Genomic DNA, 26,989 nt, shown 5'->3' on the forward strand with positions numbered 1-26,989 from the left:
ACTGTACACAAATGAAAAGACAAAATACATGTATATACATATACACACATACACATACATACTATACACACATACATACACAAACAAAGAGTAGCAATCAAGATATAACCACAAAGAAACCATAAATCATGTTCACATGCCTGAAAAGGAATAAGTATAAATTACTGTAACTTTCGGACTATAAGTCGCACCGGAGTATAAGTCGCACCAGCCACAAAATGCCCAAAAAAGTGAATAAAAAACATATACGGTAATTTTCGGACTAAAAGTCGCACCAAAGTATAAGTCGCACCACCCATAAAATGCCCAAAAAAGCGAAAAAAACCCATATATAAGTCGCTCCAGAGTATGTCGCATTTTGGGGGGCAATTTATTCGACAAAATCCAACACCAAGAACAGTCATGAACGAGCAACAACAGGCTAAACGATAGTTAGGCTAACGTGACATAAACACAAACTAAGAGCTGAGAACGGCCCTGACGTAAAATTCAGAGTTATTCAAAAAACTATTACATAAATAACACGTTAATAAAACCATCTGCGTCACTCCAATTCATTAAATCCATCAATCGTCCTTTGTCAACAATGCGTGCGCGCCGCTGACGGCTCTTGCACTTCAAAATATTCCACAGGCCCATAACGATATATAAATTATATATCAAATAACTATTATATAAGCAATAATGTTATCAAACCATCTGTGCACTCTAAATCATTAAATCCATCGATCAAATTCCTCGTCCTTTGTCAACATCGCCGCGCGTGCGCCCTGACGTCAGCCTCACCTTCTTCTTCTACTACTACTTTGGGATTTGGCTTCATAGAGATACATAAAAACACTAGATGATCGCTTTAGCTGGTTGACGACGTGCAGACCTGTCCACCATCTTGGGTGAGTCACGGGAAATGGGCATGCTGCCGTCAGCAGCGCGACGCGACGTCGCGGTCGCGCGTCAGCAGCGCAACGTCGTGTCAGCAGCGCAACGTCGCGTCAGCAGCTCGGCGGTTGTTTACATAAAGGACAAAGATCGACTCGTCGAGGGGCGGTGGATGAGGCTCGGACAATGCTTTTACGCACGCCTGGTCCTACTCTACCGAGCTGTCTTTCACCACACGCCTGTAAGTTTGTTTTGTTAAATAAAGAGCCGTTTACCAAACCCACGTCTTTCCTTGAACTTTCTTAACGCTACAATATAGTAGATTTGTGGAATAACGATGAGGCTGACGTCAGGGCGCACACGCGGCGATGTTGACAAAGGACGAGGAATTTGATCGATGGATTTAATGATTTAGAGTGCACAGATGGTTTGATAACATTATTGCTTATATAATAGTTATTTGATATATAATTTATATATCGTTATATGGGCCTGTGGAATATTTTGAAGTGCAAGAGCCGTCAGCGGCGCGCACGCATTGTTGACAAAGAACGATTGACGGATTTAATGATTTGGAGCGACGCAGATGGATTTATTAACGTTCTGTATGTAATAGTTTTTTGAATAACTCTGAATTTTACGTCAGGGCCGTTCTCAGCTCTTAGTTTGTGTTTATGTCACGTTAGCATACCTATCGTTTAGCCTGTTGTTGCGACGCTGCGTCAGCAGCGCGGCGGTTGTTTACATAAAGGACAAAGATTGACTCGACGAGCTGATGATGACGCGACGTTGCGCTGCTGTCGTCACTTGAAATTCAAATTACAGTAATCCCTTGCTACATTGCGGTTCCACTTTTTTTTGGGGAATCTTTTGAAAAAAAAAACATACAAGTCGCTCCTGAGTATAAGTCGCCCCCCCACCCAAACTACGAAAAAAAAACCCGCGACTTATAGTCCGAAAATTACGGTATGTTACTATTGTCTTCAAGTGTAGATGCTTGACTTCTTTTGGTGTGTGTCATGGTTGTGAGTAGAGTTTACTTTACAGTCCTGCATGATGATCATTGGTATCTGTCCAGCTCCTCTGTACTTCTTACCATCAGTGCTTTTGCTACCTCCGGTGTTCCATTGAGCTTGATAAATATTTTACAGTTTGTAGTCCAGGTGTGTTGAATTTTTTTCTGCTTCATCAGGTAGCGTGCTTTTTTGGCAATATCAGTGTTGCGCTTGGTCAGGTGCTAATTGATGTAGACATTGGTTCCTCTCAACTTTCTTCCTTGTTTTCATAGTGCAATCTTGTGTTTTTGGTTGACAGCGGATTTGTCTCCGGGGCTCCTCTTGGGCAGAGGGTGGCAAGCTTCGTTGTTGTCGCAGTGCAGCTGCATCCCCTTGGACAGCAGGAAAGTAGCCACCTGTTGCTCCGTGGAGCTAACATCCAGTTCACCGGGTTCACCTCCCTCCCCAGCAGCCAATGCCCGGGCTTTGATGTTGACTCCGAGGATGATCACATCGTTAATTCTGGTGTACTGCTCCAGCTCGACAACCCTGCTTTCCAGGAAGGTGATTCTCTTTTCCTTTTCCTCATTCTGGATGCGGAGAGCTTTAACCTCCTCAACCATCTTAAGGATAGCTTTCTGCTCCTGCCTGACAGCCGAGACTTCTTCAGTGAAGAAGTCCAACGCCTTTTTAATATCATCGACCTCCTCCACCGAAGAGAGGGGAGCCGCTGGTGCCTTCTTCGGACCCATGTTTGTGATGTGCTAGTCCAGGAGGTTAACTTACTTCAACAACAATATGGGGTTGTGGAATTGCATGTCACTTGTTTGCATGTACAGTTACATGAAGTACGGTGTATGTTCTGTTTTGTGTTGTTTTTAGTTTGTATTTTTTATTTTAGCAGATGCACTGATCGGTTGGCACTTTTAATTTCGTGGTACATGTACCAATGACAATAAAGATCTATTTATCCACTGCTGCTTACAAACATCTCACTGCCCACCAGCTCTTAGCTAACCAGCTCCTAGCCACTGCTAGCATACTACCTGGACTATTTTCGACAGCTGTCACGTCTCATCTCCTCCGTGGACTATTACTTCTGGTCCTCCAGGCTCCTAACTCCACCAACTTCTCGCTCACTCATCTACACTGTTGCTGATCTTCACCGTTTCAACAATAACCACCGCTGCTGCTGCTTCCGCTGTCAGCAAAGCTGGGATCCTTCGGCGTCTGCGCTACATCCACCATGGCTCTGGACTGTCTTTAACCGGCACTTCTCCGACGGCTCACCCATCCCCTCTTTCTGGACTACCTCCCGTCCCCCGTCACCTCCACCTCCCGTACTGCCAACCTCAACCGTCCCCCGCCCCCCAGCTCTTCCATCCATCTCCTTCGCACTGCTGACCGATGCCCTGTTTCTAACTGAAAGCGTCTTTGGGTACTTGAAAAGCGCTGTATAAATTGAATGAATTATCATTATTATTATTATTATTATTCCACGCGTTACGTTTAGTCCTCTGATTGTTTTATTGCACCGATCTACGTAAAACGTAATGTCCTCTGACTGGTTCATCGCGTCTACATATTACGCCTGTATATTACGGAAGCCACACAAATCAACTTTACATATGTTGGAATTCGGTCCGCACAAAAGGCGCACCTTATTAAAAGGTGCACTTTCGTTTCTTGAGAAAACAAGGCTTTTAGGTGCGCCTCATGGTGCAGAAAATATGGTAAATAAAACTCACAATCTCAGACAACTGGTCTGGTAGACATTCTGTACTTTAAGTATTTCCTTCAAAAGTAAACAGTTAAGCAATGTAAAGTGAAAAAAATTTTGGAGCGACACTTTTTCGTTCTAGCAATTATCAAATTTCTAGTCATTGTTCTAACCTGCAACCTACAGCGACAACCGCATAGTGAAGTTTGCTGACGACACGACTCTGGTGGGTCTCATCACCAAGGGAGACGAGACTCAATACAGGCTGGAGGTTGACCTTCTGACCACGTGGTGCAGGGACAACAACCTCCTGCTGAACGTCGACAAGACCAAGGAGATTGTTGTGGACTTCCGGAAGGGTCACACCCAACACCTGCTGCTGACCATCGACGGTGCTGTGGTGGAGAGAGTGAGCAGCGCCAAGTTCCTGGGGGTGCACATCAGTGAGGATCTCTCCTGGTCCACCAACACCGCATCACTGGCGAAGAAAGCCCAGCGCCGCCTGTACTTCCTGCGGAAACTCAGGCGAGCGAGCGGTCCTCCGGCCGTCATGACTGCATTTTACCGCGGCACCATTGAGAGCGTCCTCTCCAGCTGTATTGCTCTTTGGGCTGGCGGCTGCACTGACTACAACTTGAAGGCCCTGCAGCGCATAGTGAACACGGCTGGTAAGATTATTGGTGCTTCGCTCCCCTCCTTGAAGGACATTTACACCTCCCATCTCACCCGCAAGGCGACCACGATTGTGAGTGATGTGAGTCACCCCGCTCACTCTTTATTTGATCTTCTGCCCTCTGGGATGAGGTACAGGAGCCTGCGCTCCCGCACCGCCAGACTCTCCAACAGCTTCATACTCCAGGCTGTTAGGATCCTGAACTCGGCCCCCCTTTCTGCGTAGCGTCCTGTACTTTGCGCTATGCTTACGTATTGTCTGCTGTACGCACACTGGCTCAGTTTTGCTCCTCTTATTTATTGGGTTATTTGTTTATTATTTATTCATCACTCATTTTATTTATTTATTATTTATTTATTATTTATTTTTTGTGCCTTATTGTTTTTATTTTGTGTCGTCTACTTGTATGTTTATCGTGTACTGTGTCTCGTCACCGTGGGATGGAGGAAACGGAATTTCGGTTTCTTCGTGTGTCTTGACATATGAAGGGATTGACAATAAAGCTGACTTTGACTTTAAATATCAAAGCATCGACATATACATCACCTTTGGTGTACTCTCTCTCTGTCGGATAATGTAGTTCAGATTGTTGGTGATGTGTATGTCCATTCCACGGGCCAAATTCCATGGCTTGCATATCCAGTGGTTATCTTGGCCCCTAAAAAACAAAAACAAAAATCTCAGGTGGAATTTAAAGAATAGCAATAAATACAAAAATCAAATCAAATAAGCAAACAAACAAAAAAAAAAAACAGCTTCAAACATTGGCGGGAAAATTAAGCTTCAAATTTGATTCATGAACCAGTTGTATTGTTTGCCTCCACGATATGGCACTGTTTAACATTGAGCTGAAAGCCAACTGATTTGCCATTTCTTAGAACAATTTCTTTGAACCCAACAGTGCCATCTAGAGGAATTAAAAAATACATCAACTGGTTCATGAAGCAAATATTAAGTTTCATTTTCCCATTACTACAAAAAAGATTATAACCTTTGTTGTCTGTCTCGATAGTGCTTTATGAATTGTGGAAGCTCTGTTTGGAGATTGAAAGTCTTCGGTATCACATCTGAAGCCTCCTTCACTCTGCGGGCCACGGCAGCAAGGCAATCCTTCACAGTGATGAGGTTCTCGCAGGGAAACTGGTTGAGCATAACATTCGGTCGCTCTGTGCTGAACTTTCTGTCGGAAAGTTCACACAATTACATTCACACAGAGCTAAGTATGTACTTTCAAAAGCAATTGCTGATTTACTGTTAGAGCCATTGAAAAAAAAAAAACGCAGATTAAAACTATTTTCCAAGCACCAAAAGTAGGCAGAGTAGTAGTCGTGGCAAAGGGTATTTTAGCATGTGGTTTCCTTCTCGCACAACCTGGATTGACAGCAATGGAAAAGCGCAACATCCGACAGGACCTTTGGCCACATTGTGGACAGGATTGAAGCTAAAGTTTGATTCAATAACTGAGTTTGTGGATGGGCGGAGTGAAGCGGCGCGCACCCGGAAGACATTTCCAAACGCACACACGATTCGGGATTGTTCGAGGTCTCGTTTTTTGGTAAAATCAATTTCCCCTAGAAATGTAACTAACACTCCAGAGAAACGTGTTTTTTGGGATGATCGAAGGCTTTCAACTGTGGCTACATCCATCCATCTATCTATTATTTGAACCGCTTGTCCCCAAGGCGGTCGCGGGCGTGCTTGAGCCTGTCCCAGCAGTCATCGGGCACTAGGCGGGGGACACCCTGAACATTTTCGTTTTATTTATTTATTTACGTGCTTTCGTTAAACAAACCAGTGTGTAAAATTGTGATACATTAGTCAATTCCACCGTACAAAGGGCAATGCTCACCCAAGAGTGCCTCAAAAATACAAAATTAAGGCAGGTCTGTTTCATGATTTGTTTTAAATTATATTCTTAAAACCCATCCATCCATCCATCCATCCATCCATCCCGCTTGATGTCTATCAACCGGTATGCCTGATAGACATGCCTGTGACCCTCGTGACCCTATCCCAGCAGTCATCGGGCAGTAGGGAGAGGACACCCTGAACTGGTTGCCAGCCAATTGCAGGGCACACAGAGACGAACAACCATCCACACTCGCACTCACACCTAGGGGCAATTTGGAGTGCTCAATCGGCCTACCAAGCATATTTTTGGGATGTGGGAGGAAACCAGAGTGCCCGGAGAAAACCCACGCGGGCACGGGGAGAACAGGCAAACTTCACACAGAGAGGGCCGGAGGTGGAATCAAACCCACATTCTCCTAACTGTGAGGAGACGTTGCTAACCAGTGCGACACCGAGCCGTCCATAATTCAAACAATTTATTATTTTTGTTATTTGTTTATCATTGTATAAATAATTTAGTTGATTTTGATCAAATTCTGAAATCATTATTTTTGTCAGATTTACATTATTTTTGTGACTACCGTGAACTTTCAATAATTGCATTTCTAGCTCGTCAAAGACCAAAGCTTTTGCTTGAAAGTGCAAAAAACACATCAATATCTGTAAATTTTTTGATGAGAAATGATGAAATGAACAATTCCCCTCGCCTGTAGTCTTTGATGTGGTTGTAGCTCCAAATGATATCCGCTTCCTCCTTGTTCTCTGTCACCTCAAAACGTGCATGCGTCAAGTTGTTGGTCACTTGCGACATTTCAGAGTATACCCTGGAGACAAAGTTGAAAACAAGTTGGGTGAGATTATCAACAAATCCTAATATGAAAATACATACTTGAGTGTTCTGTCCCTGGGTAGTGTGGTGGGATGAACGTCCACAGGAAGTTGCTCTTTGTTCTCGTGCAATACCGCCTCAACAGACGCCATGCAAATGGGATGCATTGAACAATTCAACGGAAAGGAAATTTGAGGCGAAAAGATTTCTATGAACACATTAATGGTCCTCACCTCATAGTATGAATCTGCAGGCTCTGTGTTTTGGGGGGAAATGCCTTCAAGATCGGCAGGTAACCATGGTAACAAACGGCACCGTCTAACCAGAGGGTCTGTCTCACCGTATGCAAAGTCACGCGTTATTACATCTGTAAAATTAAATTATTAAAAATGAGTAAAGCATTTTTTGAAAACACTATGACATTTTTTTTAGCTGTCTCCGTCATTTTTAGACAGGCATAGCTTAAAATGTGCCCTGGGGTCTTAAAAAAATGCTAAATGCATTATGTGATTTCAAAATAAATAAAATGGTTTGAATTGATAGAGAGGTAAGATACAGTCAATATTATTTTTTTTTACTTTCACAGGGTCGCTATCTGAATTGTAAATCTTTTTTTTTTTTAATCAAATCCTTGCTAATCATTTTATTAGTCAGCATAATGACGTAGACGGCTTTAAAATGATATTAAACTTTTTGAGATCACTGTGTGCTATATCTACGGATCGAATTATGAATTTAAGCATTTGTAAAGATTTCATCATTGTTGTTTTCACTATTTGCAACAGGGCTCAGACATCTTAAAAGCCAGGTGTGTTGTGAGGAAAACAAGGAAACTCTCCCAATTGCGCTAAAAATAGAAGTCAAATACAGATCTGGAAATATGATAAATGCTTGTTGATGGTCTGGGACCAGTTTTGGGGTTTATTCATATTTTCCATCGCTAATTTGTGATGTACGTGAATACGTGTTTTCCATCACCTCCCTCTTGCAGGTCTCCAAGAGGCCAGAGTACAGTGAAAGCCGCTTGCGCCTCGGCAAAGAAGAAAGGAGCCATGGCACAGCTGGGTTGGTCAGAGTGATGCACTTGAGAACCAAACTCATCCATTAAGTACCACACTGGAATCTTCTCTTCTGCACACTGAACATAATAGTAAAATCAGTAAAAAAAACACTTGCCTATTTGTATTTTTATGCTCTTTCTGGTATATGAGAACATTTCACGACAGGTTTCTAAATGCAAATTGGTATTAAGTTGACTTGATACTGCTTGACAGAGACAAGTTTCAGAAACTAAACTTAGCATTTAATTCAAGTTAGGGAGATTTTTGCTATATGTCCATATGTATATTTGCCTGCACTTCCAGTGAATATTCTTTAAAATAAAATGATTTGATATTTTCTTTTTAAGTTAATAATAATAAATAATAATAATAATAGGGCGGCTCTGTGGACAACTGGTTAGCACGTCCGCCTCACAGTTCCATTCCACCTCCAACCCTGTGTGGAGTTTGCATGTTCTCCCCGTGCCCGCGTGGGTTTTCTCCGGGCACTCCGGTTTCCTCCCACATCCCAAAAACATGTTTGGTAGGGTGATTGAGCACTCCAAATTGCCCCTAGGTGTGAGTGTGGATGGTTGTTCGTCTCTGTGTGCCTTACAATCGGTTGGCAACTGGTTCAGGGTGTCCCCTGCCTACTGCCTGATGACTGCTGCGATAGGCTCCAGCATGGGGACAAGCGATATAGAGGGAGGGCGGGAGGCAGGTATAGAGGGAGGGAGGGCTGAATGAATGGGTGGATGGATAATATGATATAATACCATATTTTTCAGACTATAAGTCGTGGGTTTTTTTCATAGTTTGGGGGGGGGGGGGGGGGATCGATTTATACAGAGGAGCGACTTCTATGTAAATTTTTTCACAAATTTTCAAAATTTAAAAAAACGTGATAAACCGCGATGTAGCAAGGGATTACTGTAATTTGAATTTCAAGTGACGTCAGCAGCGCGGCGCGGCGGTTGTTTACATGAAACACAAAGATTCAATCACGGGATGACAAAGATGACGAATGGCTACTACCGGCATCATTAGCGGCTTTGTTTGTAAGTGACACGGAGGACGAAGAGTTTGAAGGATTTAAGGATTTGGAGTGACACAGAAGGTTTGAAAAACTATTTGGCTTTTACGCACGCCCGGTCCTACTCTACGGAGCTCTCTTTCACCTCCGTGGATGGGAGTCGGGGGCTGGCGCTCGGCCGGGTGGCTGCCCGGAGACGATGGATGGGGCTCGGACATGGCTTTTACGCACGCCTGGTACTACTCTACGGAGCTCTCTTTCACCTCCGTGGATGGAAGTCAGGGCCGGCGCTCGGCCCGGTGGATGTCCGGGGACGGTGGATGGGGCTCGGACACGTCTTTTACGCACGCCCGGTCCTATTCTATGGAGCTCACTTCCACCTCCGTGGCTGGAAGTCCACGCCGCCACACGCCTGGAAGTTTGTTTTGTTAAATGAAGAGTCGTTTACCAAACCCACATCTTTCCTTGTACTTTGATGACACTACAATATAGTTTTATACTACTAGATATACTAGAATAACGACACTGCTGACGTCAGGGCGCACGCGCAGCGTTGTTGACAAAGGACGAGGAATTTGATCGATGGATTTAATGATTTGGAGTGACACAGATGCTTTGATAATATTATTGCTAATATAATAGTTATTTGATATCTAATTTATATATCGTTATATGGGCCTGTGGAATATTTTGAAGTGCGGCGCGGCACACGGCATTGTTGACAAAGGACGATCGATAAAAGACGAGAAATTTGATCTATGGATTTAATGATTTGGAGTGATACAGATGGTTTGATAACATTATTGCTTATATAATAGTTAGATATATAATTCTGCACTTTATATTTATCTATCTTATTTCATATTAATATAGAAATGTCACTTTTTATCCAGCCGAAATGTCATTCCTTTGTTGAGAGCCGTATGCAACGTAATTTCGTTTTGTGTGCACTGAGTGTATACAAAATGACAATAAAGTCTGTCTAAGTCCAAGTCTAAGTCTAAGACACACATGGTTTTATAAACGTTTATGCAATAGTTATTTGAATAACTGTGAATGTTACGTCAGGCCCGTTCTCAGCTCTTCGTTTGTGTTTATGTCACGTTAGCATACCTATCGTTCAGTCTGTTGTTGCTCGTTCATGTCTGTTATTGGTGTTGGATTTTGTCGAATAAATTTCCCCCAAAATGCGACTTATATGTTTTTTTTCACGTTATTGTGCATTTTATGGCTAATGCGACCTATATTCCGAGCGACATTTAGTCCGAAAATTACGGTAATAAATTATATTAAACAGTTCGGGATCATACATTGAGATATAACATTTAAGATTTAAAGTAATAATATAGGCCATATGGGGTGGCATCAGTTTGTTTATTTATTTATTTGGTTGTTTGTTACTATTTGAGGATGTGTGTGATAATGTACTTCAATGTTGAAAGGATTCCCACAAAACCTATAGAACATCAAATCGCGACAGTATGGCTTTGCAAAAGACAAACATTTACATGGATTATGTTTAGCTTTAAAGATTTCACTATACATTGGGTCCTAGGTTTACGATGGCCTCGAGTTGCGTTGTTTGGTGTTTACAACACGTGTCTCTCATATCTTTATATAATTTTTTTGTATTTCATCACATATATTGAAAGACTTTATTCGACCGGAGTACTTTTGCGTTGTAAGCGTCGTAAAGGCCTCCTGAAATTCGTAATGCACGGTAACTAGTTGGTGTCGGAAAAGGATTGAATGCCCTCTCCGGATCGGGGATGAGATCCTGCCCCAAGTGGAGGAGTTCAAGTATCTTGGAGTCTTGTTCACGAGTGAGGGGAGGATGGAGCGTGGGATTGACAGGCGGATCGGTGGAGTGTCGGCTGCAATGCGGACTCTGTACCGGTCCGTCGTGGTAAAGAGAGAGCTGAGCCAAGGGGCAAAGCTCTCAATTTACCGGTGGATTTACGCTCCTACCCTCACCTATGGTCACGAGCTATGGGTCGTGACCGAAAGAACGAGATCCCGGATACAAGCGGCCGAAATGAGTTTTCTCCGCAGGATGTCCGGGCTCTCCCTTCGAGATAGGGTGAGAAGCTCGGTCATCCGGGAGAGACTCGGAATAGAGTCGCTACTCCTCCACGTTGAGATGAGCCAGATGAGGTGGCTCAGGCATGTCATCAGGATGCCTCGTGGACGCCTCCCTGGGGAGGTGTTCCGGGCATGTCCCACCCCGGGGACAATTCAGGACGCGCTAGAGAGACTGTCTCTCAGCTGGCCTGGGAACGCCTTGGGATCCCCGGGATGAGCTGGATGAAGTGGCTGGGGCGAGGGAAGTCTGGGAGTCCTCCTAAAGCTGCTGCCCCCGTGACCCGAACCCGGATAAGCGGAAGAAGATGGATGGATGGATCAATGGTGTGCGCGGCAGAAGAATATACTGGGGAACCGAGGAAGACGGTGTTACCCATTCACATGGTATATGCCATTTTGGACTATTGCATCATCTCTCTCTTGCAACGCCCTGTCCAGTGTGCAAGCCAACCACAGGAATAAAGGCAAGGAATTGTTTTCTCTTGTTTTATTACTGTACTGTTTCATTTTATTACTGTTCTGACCCACACGGAAATTCAGTTTACGTCGCTGCATAGGCTTCCAGTGGAACCCCAGAAGTCGAACGCCTCGGTACTTGACTTTGACGGAAACTGTCAGGAACTCCAACATTAGTTGGCCCTATTGTTTAGCGGATTTTAAACCATTGTGACACCTGACTGCAGATGAACACGGCACACTTCCGGAAAGCTGCACCTGGGAGTCCATAAGATCACGGGGGTTCAGATGAAGAGTTGAGTTCATGCAATAACAAACGAGAGGTAAGAAAGTGACTATTTGTCAACAACAGCCATCAAATTGTTCACATTGGTTCAGTTTTGGGACATTATTTCCAGGACGTTGGCACTTGTACCATGGGTAAGTACGTTTCGTGTTTGAATAGTGCTATTTTGTGATGTCTGATTTATTTTTAGGTCATTATTTATCTTTTAAATGTCCGACATGTCATCCACTACATACGGATCGCGTAGGGCGGTGCTTCAAGCTATTGCTATAATGTATTTTTGTTGTGGCTTTATGTACTGTTTTAAACAAAATTTCGGTAATTACTTCAGAACACAACTATTTCGCTTCTCAACGCTCCTTCTGAAACAAATTAGCGTTGAGTTGGGATTTGACTGTATTTTAAATTTGGGAGCTTTCTGACCTCAAACAAATTTTAAAACACTTTAATATTTTATCCACAGTCTTCTGCTAGAGTAACTTTCTGTTTTATCTTTAGCGTAGCCTGAAAATGGAATAATGGAAAAGAAAGAATAACCATCACAAATGAGATTAGGTACACTGCAGTGTGCGTCATTTTCAATGTACCCCTTGAGAAAGTTGGTAAGTCTGGTTGTAGAGCCACATGTGCTCCATCACCAACTCTACTCCATCAGCGTCGCTATTCTGCTCACTCAAGTCCAAACCCATGAGGGAGGCCATTCTGGGCAATAGGCCAGGAACCTGCTCCAGCTGCTCACGAGCATGATCGACACGATATGTCCAAGCATGATCCACCAGAAAAATGCTGCAGACACCAATTAAAATAAATTAAAAGCCAATTTAAAAACTCCAGAGTTGCCTGAATATTTCCTGTAGATGCAATCCAGATGAATCAATTTAAACATACATTAATATAAATGGTCAAATTCTGGATTTCGGCAAATAGCAGCCAGCGTAAAATTGTCGGCATTAAAATAAAAAGTCAGAAAGACGACTGAATTTACTTCAAACTGTCATAGGAGTTATTAGAATTATGACAATAATCATTGAAAAAAATCTGACACTGCTTTTGAATTGTGAGATCTTTCAAAAAATAAATGAAATAGGCCTGGACAAAAATGCTGATATGCTTTAAAAAAGACATTATGTTTAATTTTCTAACCTTGAAACATAAATCATAATATGAAAACAAATACAGGATAATACAGACCTTATCGACATGCCAGCCCTACCTTGTTGGGTCTGAAGCTCGCAGTCCACTTTTGCAAGAAACAACCACTTTGCTGTGCATTACTGTTCCAAGCTTGTCCTCCTCTATGTGCCCACCATTCTTGCTATCATCAGTATTATCTTCAATTTGGATGATTCCAAACACCTCCCCAGCATCATAAATCTGTCAGGAAAGCAATGGATGGTTTGACTGCAATCAATCACAGGATTATCACAATATAGTACAGTGGTGTCAAACTCATTTTTTTCACGGGCCGCATTGTAGTCATAGCTTCTTCCGGAGGGCCATTATGACTGTCAACCCAAATAAAAGTATTAGCACCTCATATTATATACCAGGGGTGGGCAATTCCGGTCCTCGAAGGCCGGTGTCCTGCATGTTTTATAGGTCTCCCTGCTGCAAAACACCTGATTCAAATGATCAGGATTGGTATCCAGCTTCTGCAGACCTTGCTAATTATCTGCCCTCGAGGACCGGATTGCCCACCCCTGTTATATACAGTAATAGCTGACAAAACAAACTGACAAATAAATCGTTTTCAAATCAGACGAGTAAAAACTGGTCAAATATTAAATATAATATTGGCATGAAGGAATTGACAATAAAGCTGACTCTGAAAACAAAACAAAAAAAAGATATTAAAAGTGAAGACAATTTGCAATTATAGTAATGACACACGAATTTGATGCACAATTTGTCTTCGCGGGCCACATAAAATGATGTGGCGGCCATATCTGGCCCCTGGGCCTTGAGTTTGACTCCTGTGAGAGTGCAGGTCACATTTGGTCACGTTTAGTGACAAAAAAAAATGTAATTCAACCGCAATTATTTTGAAGTATTTTGGATGACAAACAAGAGACTGAACCAGAGTGAGGTGTTGCTCAGCACATTATGGAATGTTACAGCACACTATTTGAATATTTGGGTGTATTGAGCTACAATGTAAATTCCACATATATACATACACGACAACTAACACAAATATTTCACAATTTGTTGATAGTGATGACGGGTTCCTTTTGTAAACTTTAAGCTGAAAGAACCCCGAAGTTTAGTGCCGTGCGTGATTGATTGGTGACGTTTCTACATGCGGTGCGATCACGGTGCTTCACGATGGCGACAAAAACACTTACCTCGTTGGTGAGTTTAAGGTGGAGGCTCTTCCAGTAGATTTTAGGTATTCCTGACCCTTGCAATGCGTTGTGGTACAAAATTACAAATGCCTTAAAAGCCTCATCTTCGTCCCTTTTTAAAAGTTCTTGGGTAAATGTTGACATTTCTACGTCTGTGTATTTTTTGCTCGCTTTACGAGAATCCGGAAGTAGGTAGAATTTCACACGTACACATAGATACACCACACCCCTTTTAAAAAGCGTGCATACGGCGACACTTAGCAAGGAGGGGCAATCTCAGTGAATAAATAACATGCGCATAATGCGTTATAGCCACTGGGATCGAAACAACGCCTCACGCGGGAAAAGACAATTTTTTAATTCCTCTTTGACATTGACAAATCATTCAACTTCATGAAAATGGTTTGAGAAATAAGCAAGTTATAACCTTAGTTTAATGTCTATGTTTGTGTGGGAAAGCCGCCCCTCCAAACATGGATGCCACGGAGGCAGGGTGGTTAGCCTGGTAGCTACATCATGCTGGTGTACCTAGGGTACGTTAGGACACTGGTGTCAAAGTCAAGGCCCGGGGGCCCAACGTATCATTGTCTGTGGCCCGCGAAGACAAATTGTGCGTTAAATTTACGTCATACAAAAATTGCAAATTGTCTTAACTTTTAAAAATCATCTTTTTACATTTTTTGAAAAGTTTCCACTAGTCTGATTTGAAAAAACAACAACAATTATTTGTCTGTTTTGTATCTTATACTGTTATGAGGCTTTTATTTATTTGGGTTGATAATGGCCCTTCGAGGGAAACTATGACTACAATGCGGCCCGCGACAAAAATGAGTTTGACACCCCTGCGTTAGGAAATAACGTACGAGGAAGCTGTTTTGCATCAACCCATGTCAAATGAGTTAAAAAAAAAATTCTCAATTCCAAGACGAAACAAGTCGTTTCAAAAAAAGGAGCCTGTGGCTGCAACCTATTCAACGAACATATCGAACCAACGACATACTCACGAATGGCTGTTTGCGGTGCTCATTTCATATCAAGTCGTCAGGAATTGTGAAATACAGTAATTTATTATCTGTGATGATGGGATGTATACATTTTATTTAGTCGCTGACGTAAATTACAGTTGTTTCTTGTTTCGTTTTCTCCGTGACATTATTGCCAAAATGATCAACAAAAAAAAATGTCAATGTGCTTTTTCTTTATATTAGGTCTGAACTTTCATTCGTCCAGATTAATTTAATCCACAAAATCAAAATTGACTCTCACTGTCTTCTATTATTTTTTTCCTAATAATATTATTTTTGCTTTTTTTAATTTATTTTATTATGTACTATAATTATGCCTTTAGGCTAATGTTTTGGATGGGAGTCCCTGTGGCTGAAAATGTATCAGCGTAAAAGAAAGCGATCCAGACTCACCTTTGCATTTTCAGCCGCTTAGTTATCGTCTTTGTTATTTTAATTTTCATTTGTGGCGTTTGTTAAATGAAGATGTAAAAAAATAAAGGGATGGCACGCTCTGTGGAGCTTTTTGTAGATAACTGCTCCCGCCTAGCGGCGGAACTGGTAAATGCAAATTTGAACATTTTACTTTACATTTCAAATAATATTTCCTCTTAACTATAGGGAAGCGGGGATCATGTTCCTATGATGAGATGCAAATTTGCGAAGCCTTCCTCATTTTTTATTAGTTTCCATAACCATAACCCACCCACAAATGACCCAAAACAACAAAAAAACAAGACAAAACAACTGAGAACGAACAAACGTTTTTCTATGGGGTAGGTGTTGTGGATTATAGTGTATTTACTCCCATTGGCAGTGAATTTAATTTTATTTTAAAGACCCAAAACCAGAAAAAAAATCACAAAACCCCTCAAAATCTCAAGATATTCTGAGAATAAGCAATTATACTACCCTCTAGTCACTAGAGGGTAGTATAATTGCAGGTACGCTGTAAATTTTAAAATACAGGCGCGCTCACGGTCGTAACACTGTTTCTTTTTTTTTATCTGTTAATTAATAATTTATTTATTTTATCAGTTTAATTATTTATTAATGTAAGCTACTCTTTTTCTTATCTATTTTGTCTATATTAATGTGTCAATATTACTATATTGTCTATCTGTTTATTTATCTGTTTATTTCTGTATTTAATAGGGGTGTAAATCGCGGGTTTTGTCACGATACGATATAATATCGATATAAAGAACTACGATACGATATTTGCCGATATCTTAAAGCCTGCTGCGATTCATTCACGATATATCGCGATATAGTGCTCTACGATCGATTTTTTTTTTTTAATAAAAATATAGAACAATATCCTGATTTATAACAATTCATACGCAAAATCAACAAGGTACTGCAAACTCTTTATTTAGGAAATTACAAGAGTATTGTAGTATACAAATTGCTTACTTTAACACTGAACTTTGATGTCGTGTTTTTTCTTTAAATGTGCGGCGAGATTTGTGCTCCCTGAATATTTGATCACCGCATGGCAGGATTTACAAACTGCACGTGTCTTGTCCGTTGAGCCATCTTTTCTTTGGAATCCAAAGTGCTTCCAAACGAATGACTTGAAGCCTAAAGGGGAGCAAATTTCCTCGTCTTTTTGGACACTAGCCATAGCACCAACCCAGGAGCCGCGTTGTCGACTCCCCTTTCACGTGCCTGCTCTGCTCACAACACAACAACGCCGCGCACTGCTCCCTGCTCCCGGAAGAGGAAGCAAGCAACAATGAACTGGATTTCAAAATAAAGTCGCGTCTAATGTCCGAGGTCAAACACGGCGATATAAATCGATGTTTACCTTTAGCATCGATGCCAATAAATCGTAGAGCATTATATCGATTAATCGATGTGTATCGATGTATCGTTACACCCCTAGTATTTAACTGCTGGCACCTGAATTTCGCCCCAGGGATTAATAAAGTATCTACCTACCCACCTACCTACCCACCTACCCACCTACCTACCCACCTACCTACCTACCTACCTACCTACCTACCTACCTACCTACCTACCTACCTACCTACCTACCTACCTACCTACCTACCTACCTACCTACCTACCTACCTCTCTCTCTCTCTCTCTCTCTTTCTCTCTCTCTCTCTCTCTCTCTCTCTCTCTCTCTCTCTCTCTCTCTCTCTCTCTCTCTCTCTCTCTCTCTCTCTCTCTCTCTCTCTCTCTCTCTAGCTATCTCCGTCCGTCCGAATTTAGGTAATTTCCGGTTTATGTGCCTGACTTCATAAGACCAAGTCGGGTTGTTATGATGCGTCTAGTGTGTTGGTGGAGTGCCCAGTGCATGTCACTTCTCACTGTCAACCCTCACCGCTGGCTAGCAGTATGCGAACGGGAGAGCCAAGTGCGTAAGTCTCTCCCTGCCAGTACAAAGCCTCTCTAACAGCAAGCCCTATGTAGTGCCTCCACGCGGCGACACATGGTAACTGGGTACAACACGGACCCAGGCTAAACTACAAGGGACTCGGAGGAGGTCTGGCCCCTAGACGTGCGGCACGCAGGCCCACCGGTGTGCGGACACGCCCTGGTGCCCACGAACCAGCCCCCAACTATGGGTTAAATAGTACCACTGCCCAGTGGGCTCCTCGGGAGAGGAATGGGCTAAGGGAGTCAACCCCTACAGAAAATCAATTTCCCCTTGGGTTGGTGTCAGGAAGGGCATCCGGCTGTAAAAAAGTTTTGCTCCAAAAATTTTCTTGGTATAGGACTCTCAACCACGAGATGGCCATGGACTGTCCCCGGTGGAAGAAAGCCATACTGAGAATCGAGTCCAACCCAGCGGCGCCTGGAACACGGACTTTAAATCGATGATGATGATTTGGGGCCCTTCCAGTTAAATTGTGAAATGTGAACTACTCTTGGTGCAGATCTTTGCTGTTTGTATTCACACTTGAAGCGAACCACACCAGAGTTCGTTTGGAAGCGACCCGAGACTACTTGAAAAAGTGTTTCTTAGTCCGTTTCTTTAATCCGCACCAAGATTCGTTTGCGTGTATTCACACCTACACAAAAAGTCCGGACCAGCGTTCCAATCGAACCCTAGTCCGTTTAAAGCGGACCAAACAGTCAGGTCTGAATATACCCTTATATTACTCTTGTCCGCTCTCCTGCAAGGGGTCAACTCTGCCTGGCCTGGATGATAATGTGTGATCTTGCAGTCTTAAATGAGATCAACAATGTGTGTGTGCAGAGTGTCATTGAGAAGGGAAAGCCAGGAAAAGCAAGCGAAAGGTCACAGCAAGATAACAACATAGATCAGGGGTGGGCAAACTTTTTGACTCGCGGGCCGAACTGGGTTCTAAATTTGGACCGGAGGGCCGAACCAGGAACAGATGGACGTAGTGTTTGTGTGAAGTAATAAAAGCGACCTGTAAAGGCCATTGCATAAAAGATTTTGGCCTTTAGTAGGTAGTAAAGCATGGATATTCCAAACGAGTTTTTTGAAAACAAATGCATTTATTAACAGCATTAAAAAAAAAAAAAAAAACCCACTAAAAAACTGCTATCTCATAAAATACGACACTGTTATTATGAATAACAGTCTCCATCACTTCAGTGCCTGCAGGTCAGATTAATGAAAGATGTTTATCTTATGAGATCACATCAAACGGCAAACATTCTGACCAAATATATCATCTTGACGAATCGGCGAAAGCATACATCCAAATAAAGTAATCAAAACGGCAACACGGTGATTTTCAGTGGGAACAGTGTTGTTGGTCTCCCTTTTTTGCTAGTGCGTCATAGTCTGGAGTAAAATTTGTTGTGGCGATTCTTAGGAGAGGGCGGCTCGGTGGCGCACTTGGGTAGCACGTCCGCCTCACAGTTAGGAGGGTGCGGGTTCGAGTCCACCTCCGGCCCTCCCTGTGTGGAGTTTGCATGTTCTCCCCGGGCCCGTGTGGGTTTTCTCCGGGCACTCCGGTTTCCTCCCACATCCCAAAAACATGCTTGGTAGGCCGATTGAAGACTCCAAATTGTCCCTAGGTGTGAGTGCGAGTGCAAATTGTTGTTTGTCTCTGTGTGCCCTGCGATTGGCTGGCAACCGGTTCAGGGTGTCCCCCGCCTACTGCCCGATGACGGCTGGGATAGGCTCCAGCACGCCCGCGACCCCAGTGGGGACTAAGCGGTACAGAAAATGGATGGATGGATGGATGGATTGTTAGGAGAGATCCGAGGTGTTGGTCCGTTTACCTCGATCTGTGACGGGTTGATGTTGATGTGGCTGAACGTCACGTCGCGTACGTCGAGCCAAATTGGCCACTCTTTTTTAAACACTCGGCGCTGTGTCCACCTTGCTTTTCCTTGGGCGACTCATTTTAATAGAAGGATTCCAGGGGAAGGTTTGTGGGTGGCTTTAGCGTAAAACTGTATCTGAAAGCTCAGCGCGCGAATTACAAGAATGCTGTCGTCACAGCCCACGCTCTAAATTCGGGACTGATACAAATAGAGCGCGAGTGCGCCATGTCCGTACTACTGAGTACGTGCACGCACTTGTGAGTGTGCAATGACCTTTCTGACACGGCTTCCGGTAGTATATGCGCAGGCGAGTGGTTCCCCATCTACTGGGGAAACGCAGTCATTGCAGGCAAAATGACCCAAAAAAAATGTTTAATACAATTTATTCAGGGTTGGCGGGCCGGATTAAACGGTCCCGTGGGCCGGATGTGGCCCGCGGGCCGTAGCTTGCCCACCTCTGACATAGATCAAGCTACCGAGCTAATCACATGTGCCAATGAGGCCTATTCTAACAAATACATATGACTTTTAATTTGACTTGTGGAAACTCTTTATATTATCCTTTTGTCGAACTGTCTAACGCCATTTGTTATATCTCACATCTGTTTTTATGGAGCCTTGTTTAATAAAAGTATTTTCCAAATGGATCAAGTCTGCTCTGGGAGTGTGCCATCTGGCATTGCCATGTCCACACCTAAGCCTCCAAAACCAGTTGATGCCCTAAATGGGCAAACACAAATGGGTCTACATGGGTTGCATATAGGTTTTCCAGTGGGAACCCACAGAAGGACCATTCGGATCCTCAGTACAATCCCATATAGTCAAATACACTGTGTGGGTTATACACATAATTGCCTGTTTGGAACCCACCTAAGACCCAGAAACCCATGTAAGACCATGTGGGTGAACACAAGTGAGCCCCTGGTGGAACCCAGGAGCAAAACCAGATAAAACCCTTGCCCATATACTAGGGGTGTAAATCGCGGGTTTTGTCACGATACGATATTTGCCGATATCTTAAAGCCTGCTGTGATTCATTCACGATACATCGCGATATAGTGCTCTACGATCGTTTTGTTTTTTTTAAATAAAAAATATAGAACAATATCCTGATTTATAACAATTCATACGCAAAATCAACAAGGTATCGCAAACTCTTTATTTAGGAAATTACAAGAGTATTGTAGTTTACAAAGTGCTTATTTTAACACTGAACTTTGATGTCGTGTTTTTTCTTTAAATATAAATATAGAGATTTGTGGTCCCTGAATATTTGATCACCGCATGGCAGGATTTACAAACTGCACGTGTCTTGCCCGTTGAGCCATCTTTTCTTTGGAATCCAAAGTGCTTCCAAATGAATGACTTGAAGGCTAAAGCGGAGCAAATTTCCTCGTCTTTTTGGACACTAGCCATAGCACCAGCCCAGGAGCCGCGTACTAGTTGTCGACTCCCCTTTCACGTGCCTGCTCTGCTCACAACACAACACGCCGCTCACTGCTCCCGGAAAGAGGGAAGCAAGCAACAATGAACTGGATTTCAAAATAAAGTCGCGTCTAATGTCCGAGGTCAACCGTTTAGCATCGATGCCAATAAATCGTAGAGCATTATATCAATTAATCGATGTGTATCGATGAATCGTTAAACCCCTACCATATACCCATGTTAAAACCCACATAGGACCCAGATGGAAATGTTGGAGTGGAATGATGGAGAGTGATTATGAATGGATGCGTGGAGGTTGGCTCTTGCTCAAAAACAGCTGGGAAGGCTCCATGTCATAAGTGAACCGGCACTGGATAAACAGGGGGAGGGGGGGGACGACAAACTATTGTATAGATTGTATGGCTCCTTTGTCTTCATCAGCAGTGACAAACAAAAAATCTATTAAATCTATTTAGTTTTTCTTTTTAATTTAAATGCAAATAAAAAGAGCTCAGTTGTGGCAAGTTGTTTCTTGTTTTCAAAATATATTTTTCAGTGTGGACAGGTTATTGATCAATCCATCCATCCATCCATCCATTTTCTGTACCCCTATGTCCCCACGGGGGTCGCGGAGGTACTGGAGCCTATCCCAGCCGTCATCAGGCAGTAGGCGGGGGAATGCCTGAACTGGTTGCCAGCCAATCGCAGGACACACAGAGACGAACAACCATCCGCAGTCGAACTCACACCTAGGGGCAATGTGGAGTGCTCAATCGGCCTTCCAAGCATGTTTTTGGAATGTGGAAGGAAACCGGAGTGCCCGGAGAAAACCCACGCTGACACGGGGAGCACATGCAAACTCCACACAGGGAGGGCCGGAGGTGGAATCGAACCTGCACCCTCCCAACTGTGAGGCGGACGTGCTAGCCAGTGCGCCACCGAGCTGCCCAGCTTATTAATTTTTAAAAAATAAAATGTTATTTAAAAAAGATCATACTGCTTTAGTGCTCTCAGATGTGATGATTAAAAATTACTTTGGTCCTGGCCACAGCAGGAGCTACCCTTTGTTATTTGCTTGAATGTTATTGATTTTGTGGAACATTTTGTTTTATACTGAACACTAATGATTCTCAAATATTTATTTATTTATTTATTTATTTATTTATTTATTTATTTATTTATTTATTTATTTATTTATTTATTTATTTATTTATTTATTTATTTATTTATTTATTTATTTATTTATTGTAATCGGTCCAAACGTAAATAAACCAGCTCTTACGTGAGGCACAGATTATTCTTACAACACGATAATGTGACTAGTGCTCATTAATGGCGGACTGATAATGGTTTCTGAGTAGGATATGCACAAATATACACATCCTTGAGCCTTTTTTTTCTCACACACACGCACACACGCATACATCGTCACACGCGGGAATCGCACTTAGGGTGTCGCACACAACAGGCAACCATACCATCAGCCATCCCCACGCATCTTTGAGGCTGGCAAAAAGGACTGACGAAAACATTACGTCACTTTTCTTGAATATGATTCGCCCTGGAAGCAGTGAAGAAGCTGCGCGTTCTGATCGAACGGCGCATCCTATGCGTCACTCATTTTCATTTGAAGCGGGGATCTCGAGCTAATTTTACTTTACGATGGCGGAGAGTGAAGTAAACACTCCAAGTACACCGATTGAGTACGACAGCAAATATTTCGAGTTTGATGGCATCCGGTTGCCACCCTTCTGCAGAGGAAAGATGGAGGAAGTCGCTAACTTCTCCCTCAGAGGAAGCGACATATGGATTATCACCTATCCCAAATCAGGTAAACACGTTTTATTCACCACTGTGGATGCCAAATTGATTATAATAAATCGTGTCAAAGTCAAGGCACAGGGGCCAGATCCGCCCGCCAGATCATTTCACGTGACCCAAGAAAGCAAATCAACTTCAATGACCCTGTCCATATTTATTTTTTTCCCCCCATACATCTGCTTAGGAAGTAGCACTTTTGAAAAATTGTAGCCCTCTCCATCATTTAAATTGCCCATCCCTGTAATAGGGGGAAAATAACTGTGCAGACAGCTCAATTGCACAACATATTTGCAAGCAGTGCAAGTGTGTTTATAATCATATTTGCTCCTAAAATATGGCTTTGTTGACGCATGGACCGATCGATATTAATAATAATTATTCTTATTTTATTCAACCATACTACTACTACTATTCTACTACTACTACTACTACTTCCTAATTTTGATGTGGTTTTGTTTGGTTTGTTGTTTAGTTTATTGTTATTGTTTTTAATTTTAGGCACCAGTCTACTTCAAGAGGTTGTGTACCTTGTGAGTCAAGGAGCAGACGCAGATGAAATTGGCCTTATGAACATTGATGAACAGTTACCTGTCTTAGAGTACCCTCAACCAGGCTTGGATATCATTAAGGTATTGTATTTCAAATTATGTCAGCATTGATACAACACTGAAAAACTGGTCAACAAGGGATCAATGGTCACGGGCATTCACTGTTGGTTTTCAGGCTGTGGAAACATGCAGAAATTTCCCTCGTATTTCTCCTAAGTTGAGAATGTACTTGTGTGCAGGATGGTGCAGGGTTGCCACAAGCTGTTTGATAGGTGTATTCAAAAGTCAAAGAATCTTATTGCGCAATTGCACTTCACACAAGAACAGAAATATCCCTTTAAAAATTTGCAGAACCTAAATGAAAACAAAACACTTTAAGTTGCAAATTCATTTCCACCTACTGTTGAGTACACAACAAAGAGAAAATTTTTAAGTTCAAACTCATTTATTTATTTTTGTGTGTGCAATTCTTTAATAATAACACTGGGACTGGGGAAAAAGTTAACCAATTATACCAAGTTAAATGACAATAAATGGTTGACACAGTGGCGGCACAGTGGGGGCACTGGTTAGCTCGTCCGCCTCATAGTTTGGAGGGTGCGGATTCGATTCCATCTCCGGCCCTCCCTGTGTGGAGTTTGCATGTTCTCCCCGTGCCCGCGTGGGTTTTCTCCGGGCACTCCGCTTTTGTTAGGGAGGGTAGTACGCTAGATCTGGGGTGTATATAGTGTACAAGATGGTGTATCGGTCAGAATACAGGAGGCCGCAAAGGACGTTTGGACACAGGGAATGGCCAAAAGGTAGATGGATGGATGGACAGGTTTATTGAGCTGCAGAATTAAAGGTTTGTAGAATGGCGGAGTCAGCAATAACGAATAATAAGAATAAGGGTAAAAAACAACAATCCCAAACTAAATATTTCACATATAGCACAAACATGTTTAAATGACCCTAAAGGAAATACAGTATAATAAAGTTGTTGCCAACGTACATGGTTGAATTCTAATGCTACAAGTGGCCACATTATGCTTATCTCAACGATACTCATAGTAATGTGGGCAATCGGATGGTCTGGGGAGACCTCTAGTGATCGAAATGAGGAACAGGAATGGCGGCAACGGGAAGTGTCTCTCGTCCGCGAATCCGCTCCGAGTGCCATACAAGGACCCGGACTGACACGAAGGCAACAAATACAAACAAATATACTGATTATACAACAACAAAGATGTAGGGCTTACTTTTTTGGTCATGAACTCGGCTTTACGTCGCTTCGACTATGACTAACGAACTTCAACACCACCATACCGTGAACTGCTCTCTTCCGGACTGCCCTGCTCATGCGCGGAGAATGCCGCGTCACCCCATGGAGTCACGTGACATGCGGAGCGGGAACACAAGGCAGAGCCGCTGCCAACACAAACATGCACGTAGAACAGCACAGCATGCAAACAATGTTACAGCCTTCTGTACAGCCGCCCCCAAATGTGCAGGGCACATTTGCTTCAAATGAAGGCCCATCAGTCTTTATGAGAGTCTTGAGTCACGTCCGATGGGAGGGCTGGTAGCACCACCAGTCGAGCTACTGGTCTGGTGTACACATGCCCCTTAATGTCGACATCAGCTGACCTTATGCGGCCATCGTCACTGCGATGGATCTTCGTCACATGACCAATAGGCCACATGGCACGGGGTAACTGTGGCTCGGTGATCATGACCACTGACTTCTCCGGGAGGTCGGGGGGGGAGGCTTGCCATTTCTGTCTTGTTTGCAATCCCGGTAGGTAATCCCTGATAAATCTTGACCAAAACTGGTCGGCAAGGACTTGAGAGTGCCGCCAGCGCCTTTGGCTCAGGATTTCGCTCTTCGGGTAGACAATCTGGGGGAGTGATCCATCAGGCCGCTCCAGTAGGAGGCTATTGGGGGTCACGGGGTCGACGTCAGACAGGTCAGCGGACACATAGCCCAAAGGTTTTGAGTTGAGAATGGCCTCCACTTCCAACAGGACGGTGGAGAGGACGTCCTCATGGATAGGCTCAGTACCTAGACAGGTGCGGAGTGCAGACTTGACTGCTCGTACTTCTCTCTCCCATACTCCACCAAAGTGAGGGGCTGCTGGGGGGTTGAAGTTGAATTTGATTTTACGTGGAGCGAGTTGACTTTGTAGGGTTGGACACATACTTGTGAAGGCTTCCCGAAGCTCCTTCTCTCCTCCCTTGAAATTGGTCCCGTGGTCTGACCACAGTTCCGAGGGGGTTCCTCTTCTGGCAATGAATCGCCTCAAAGCCATCAGGAAAGCATCAGTGTCCATATTTCGTATGAGGTCCAGATGTACCGCTCTGGTGGTCAAGCACTTGAAGATGAGACCCCAGCGTTTCTCATGGCGTCGTCCAACCTTTACTAACATGGGACCGAAACAGTCCATGCCAGTGGCGTGGAAGGCAGGTTTATGCAACTGGAGGCGTGCGGTTGGGAGGTCAGCCATTTTAGGTATGGAAGGCTTGGCCCGCCAGCGCTGACAATCTGCACAGGAACGTTGATAGCGGCGAACTGCTTCACGGCCGTGAATGATCCAATAGGTCCTCCGCAGCTCTGCAAAGACTCGCTCTAGCCCCGGGTGTTTAAGGTCCTGGTCATATTTCTTTATGAGCAGGCGGGTCACAGGGTGTGAGGCGTCGAGGACGATAGGGTGTGGGGTGACCTCGTTCTGGCCCTCTAGACGGCGTAACCGGCCTCCTACTCTGATTAGGTCGATGGAGGTGTCGATGACTGGCGCTAAAGTAAGAAGTCGACTCGAAGTTTTAACAGGCTTCCCTGCAGACAGCTGAGCACAATCGTCTGGGAAGGATTGCTTCTGGGCTCGTTGAAGGATGAGTACTTCAGCTTGTCGGTATTCTTCAGCGGTAGGTGAGTAAATCGAAGGGGCCTGGCCATGAAGCTCCCTTGCAGTAGCGTCCATGAGTTCCTGCCAGGTGTTGCATGTCTTGTCTTGTAGAATGGCAATGTCAGGTGAGGTGACGGTGGACCCACAGAACGTACCTTTCCTTAGTTCAGCGGCATCATCAGGTGAAATACCGTGTGGCATTTCTGGCCAGGTGGTTGGACCCTGCAGAAGGAAGGCGGGTCCTTGTGACCATCGATTGGGCTCCAACAGGGATATCAATGTCTTCCCTCTTGTCAGGTCGTCGGCAGGATTGTTGTCTGAGTCTACATAGCGCCAAACAAAGCCTTCCGTAAGCTCCTGGATCTCAGCTACTCTTGACCCTACAAACACCTTGTATCGACAGGATTGCGAGTGTAGCCAGGTGAGTACAGTGGTAGAGTCAGACCACAATACTGTGCTGTGTACTGGGAGAGCAAGCTCTTCCTTAAGGGTGGAAGCCAACTGCGCTGCTACAAGAGCCGCACACAGCTCAAGGCGAGGTACAGAATGCACACGCTTAGGGGCTATGCGGGAGCGAGCCAGAACAAAGGATAAATGTACCTTACCCTGGTTGTCTTCGGTTCGGAGGAAGGCTACAGCCCCGTAGGCCTTTTCTGAGGCGTCAGCAAAGATGTACACTTGCCGAGTGGTCCCTTCGCGGTGGTTATCATCAGGCGCATACGGACGTGGCATGGTAATGTCCGGCAGATGCTTGAGCTCCGCCTCCCAACAGGACCAACCCTGTAGCAGGTCAGGAGGGAGGTTAGGATCGTCCCAACCTCGCTGCTTGTCCCACAGATGCCTTAGGATGAGCTTGGCGCGAG

The 26,989-nt window shown here is 43.8% G+C and overlaps 2 protein-coding genes across 2 annotated transcripts in view; one reads left to right on the forward strand and one right to left on the reverse strand.

Annotated features, from left to right (window-relative positions):
* ttll12 (tubulin tyrosine ligase-like family, member 12) overlaps positions 1-14,399 on the reverse strand; it is a 32,980-nt gene extending 18,581 nt beyond the window's left edge. Inside the window, exons 1-9 of the mRNA XM_061268376.1 lie at positions 14,190-14,399; positions 13,058-13,218; positions 12,432-12,630; positions 7,926-8,085; positions 7,181-7,314; positions 7,008-7,084; positions 6,826-6,942; positions 5,259-5,447; positions 4,814-4,925 (exon numbers count right to left, since the gene is read on the reverse strand). Of these exons, the coding sequence (XP_061124360.1) occupies positions 4,814-4,925; positions 5,259-5,447; positions 6,826-6,942; positions 7,008-7,084; positions 7,181-7,314; positions 7,926-8,085; positions 12,432-12,630; positions 13,058-13,218; positions 14,190-14,333 (1,293 nt within the window). The 5' untranslated portion in view covers positions 14,334-14,399. The remainder of the gene's footprint in view (positions 1-4,813; positions 4,926-5,258; positions 5,448-6,825; positions 6,943-7,007; positions 7,085-7,180; positions 7,315-7,925; positions 8,086-12,431; positions 12,631-13,057; positions 13,219-14,189) is intronic.
* Positions 14,400-22,421: 8,022 nt separating this feature from the next.
* sult4a1 (sulfotransferase family 4A, member 1) overlaps positions 22,422-26,989 on the forward strand; it is a 28,150-nt gene continuing 23,582 nt past the window's right edge. The window contains exons 1-2 of the mRNA XM_061269157.1: positions 22,422-22,706; positions 23,195-23,325. Of these exons, the coding sequence (XP_061125141.1) occupies positions 22,538-22,706; positions 23,195-23,325 (300 nt within the window). The 5' untranslated portion in view covers positions 22,422-22,537. The remainder of the gene's footprint in view (positions 22,707-23,194; positions 23,326-26,989) is intronic.

Source organism: Syngnathus typhle, linkage group LG21 (genome assembly GCF_033458585.1).
Source record: "Syngnathus typhle isolate RoL2023-S1 ecotype Sweden linkage group LG21, RoL_Styp_1.0, whole genome shotgun sequence".
In the NCBI taxonomy this organism is placed as follows: Eukaryota; Metazoa; Chordata; class Actinopteri; order Syngnathiformes; family Syngnathidae; genus Syngnathus; species Syngnathus typhle.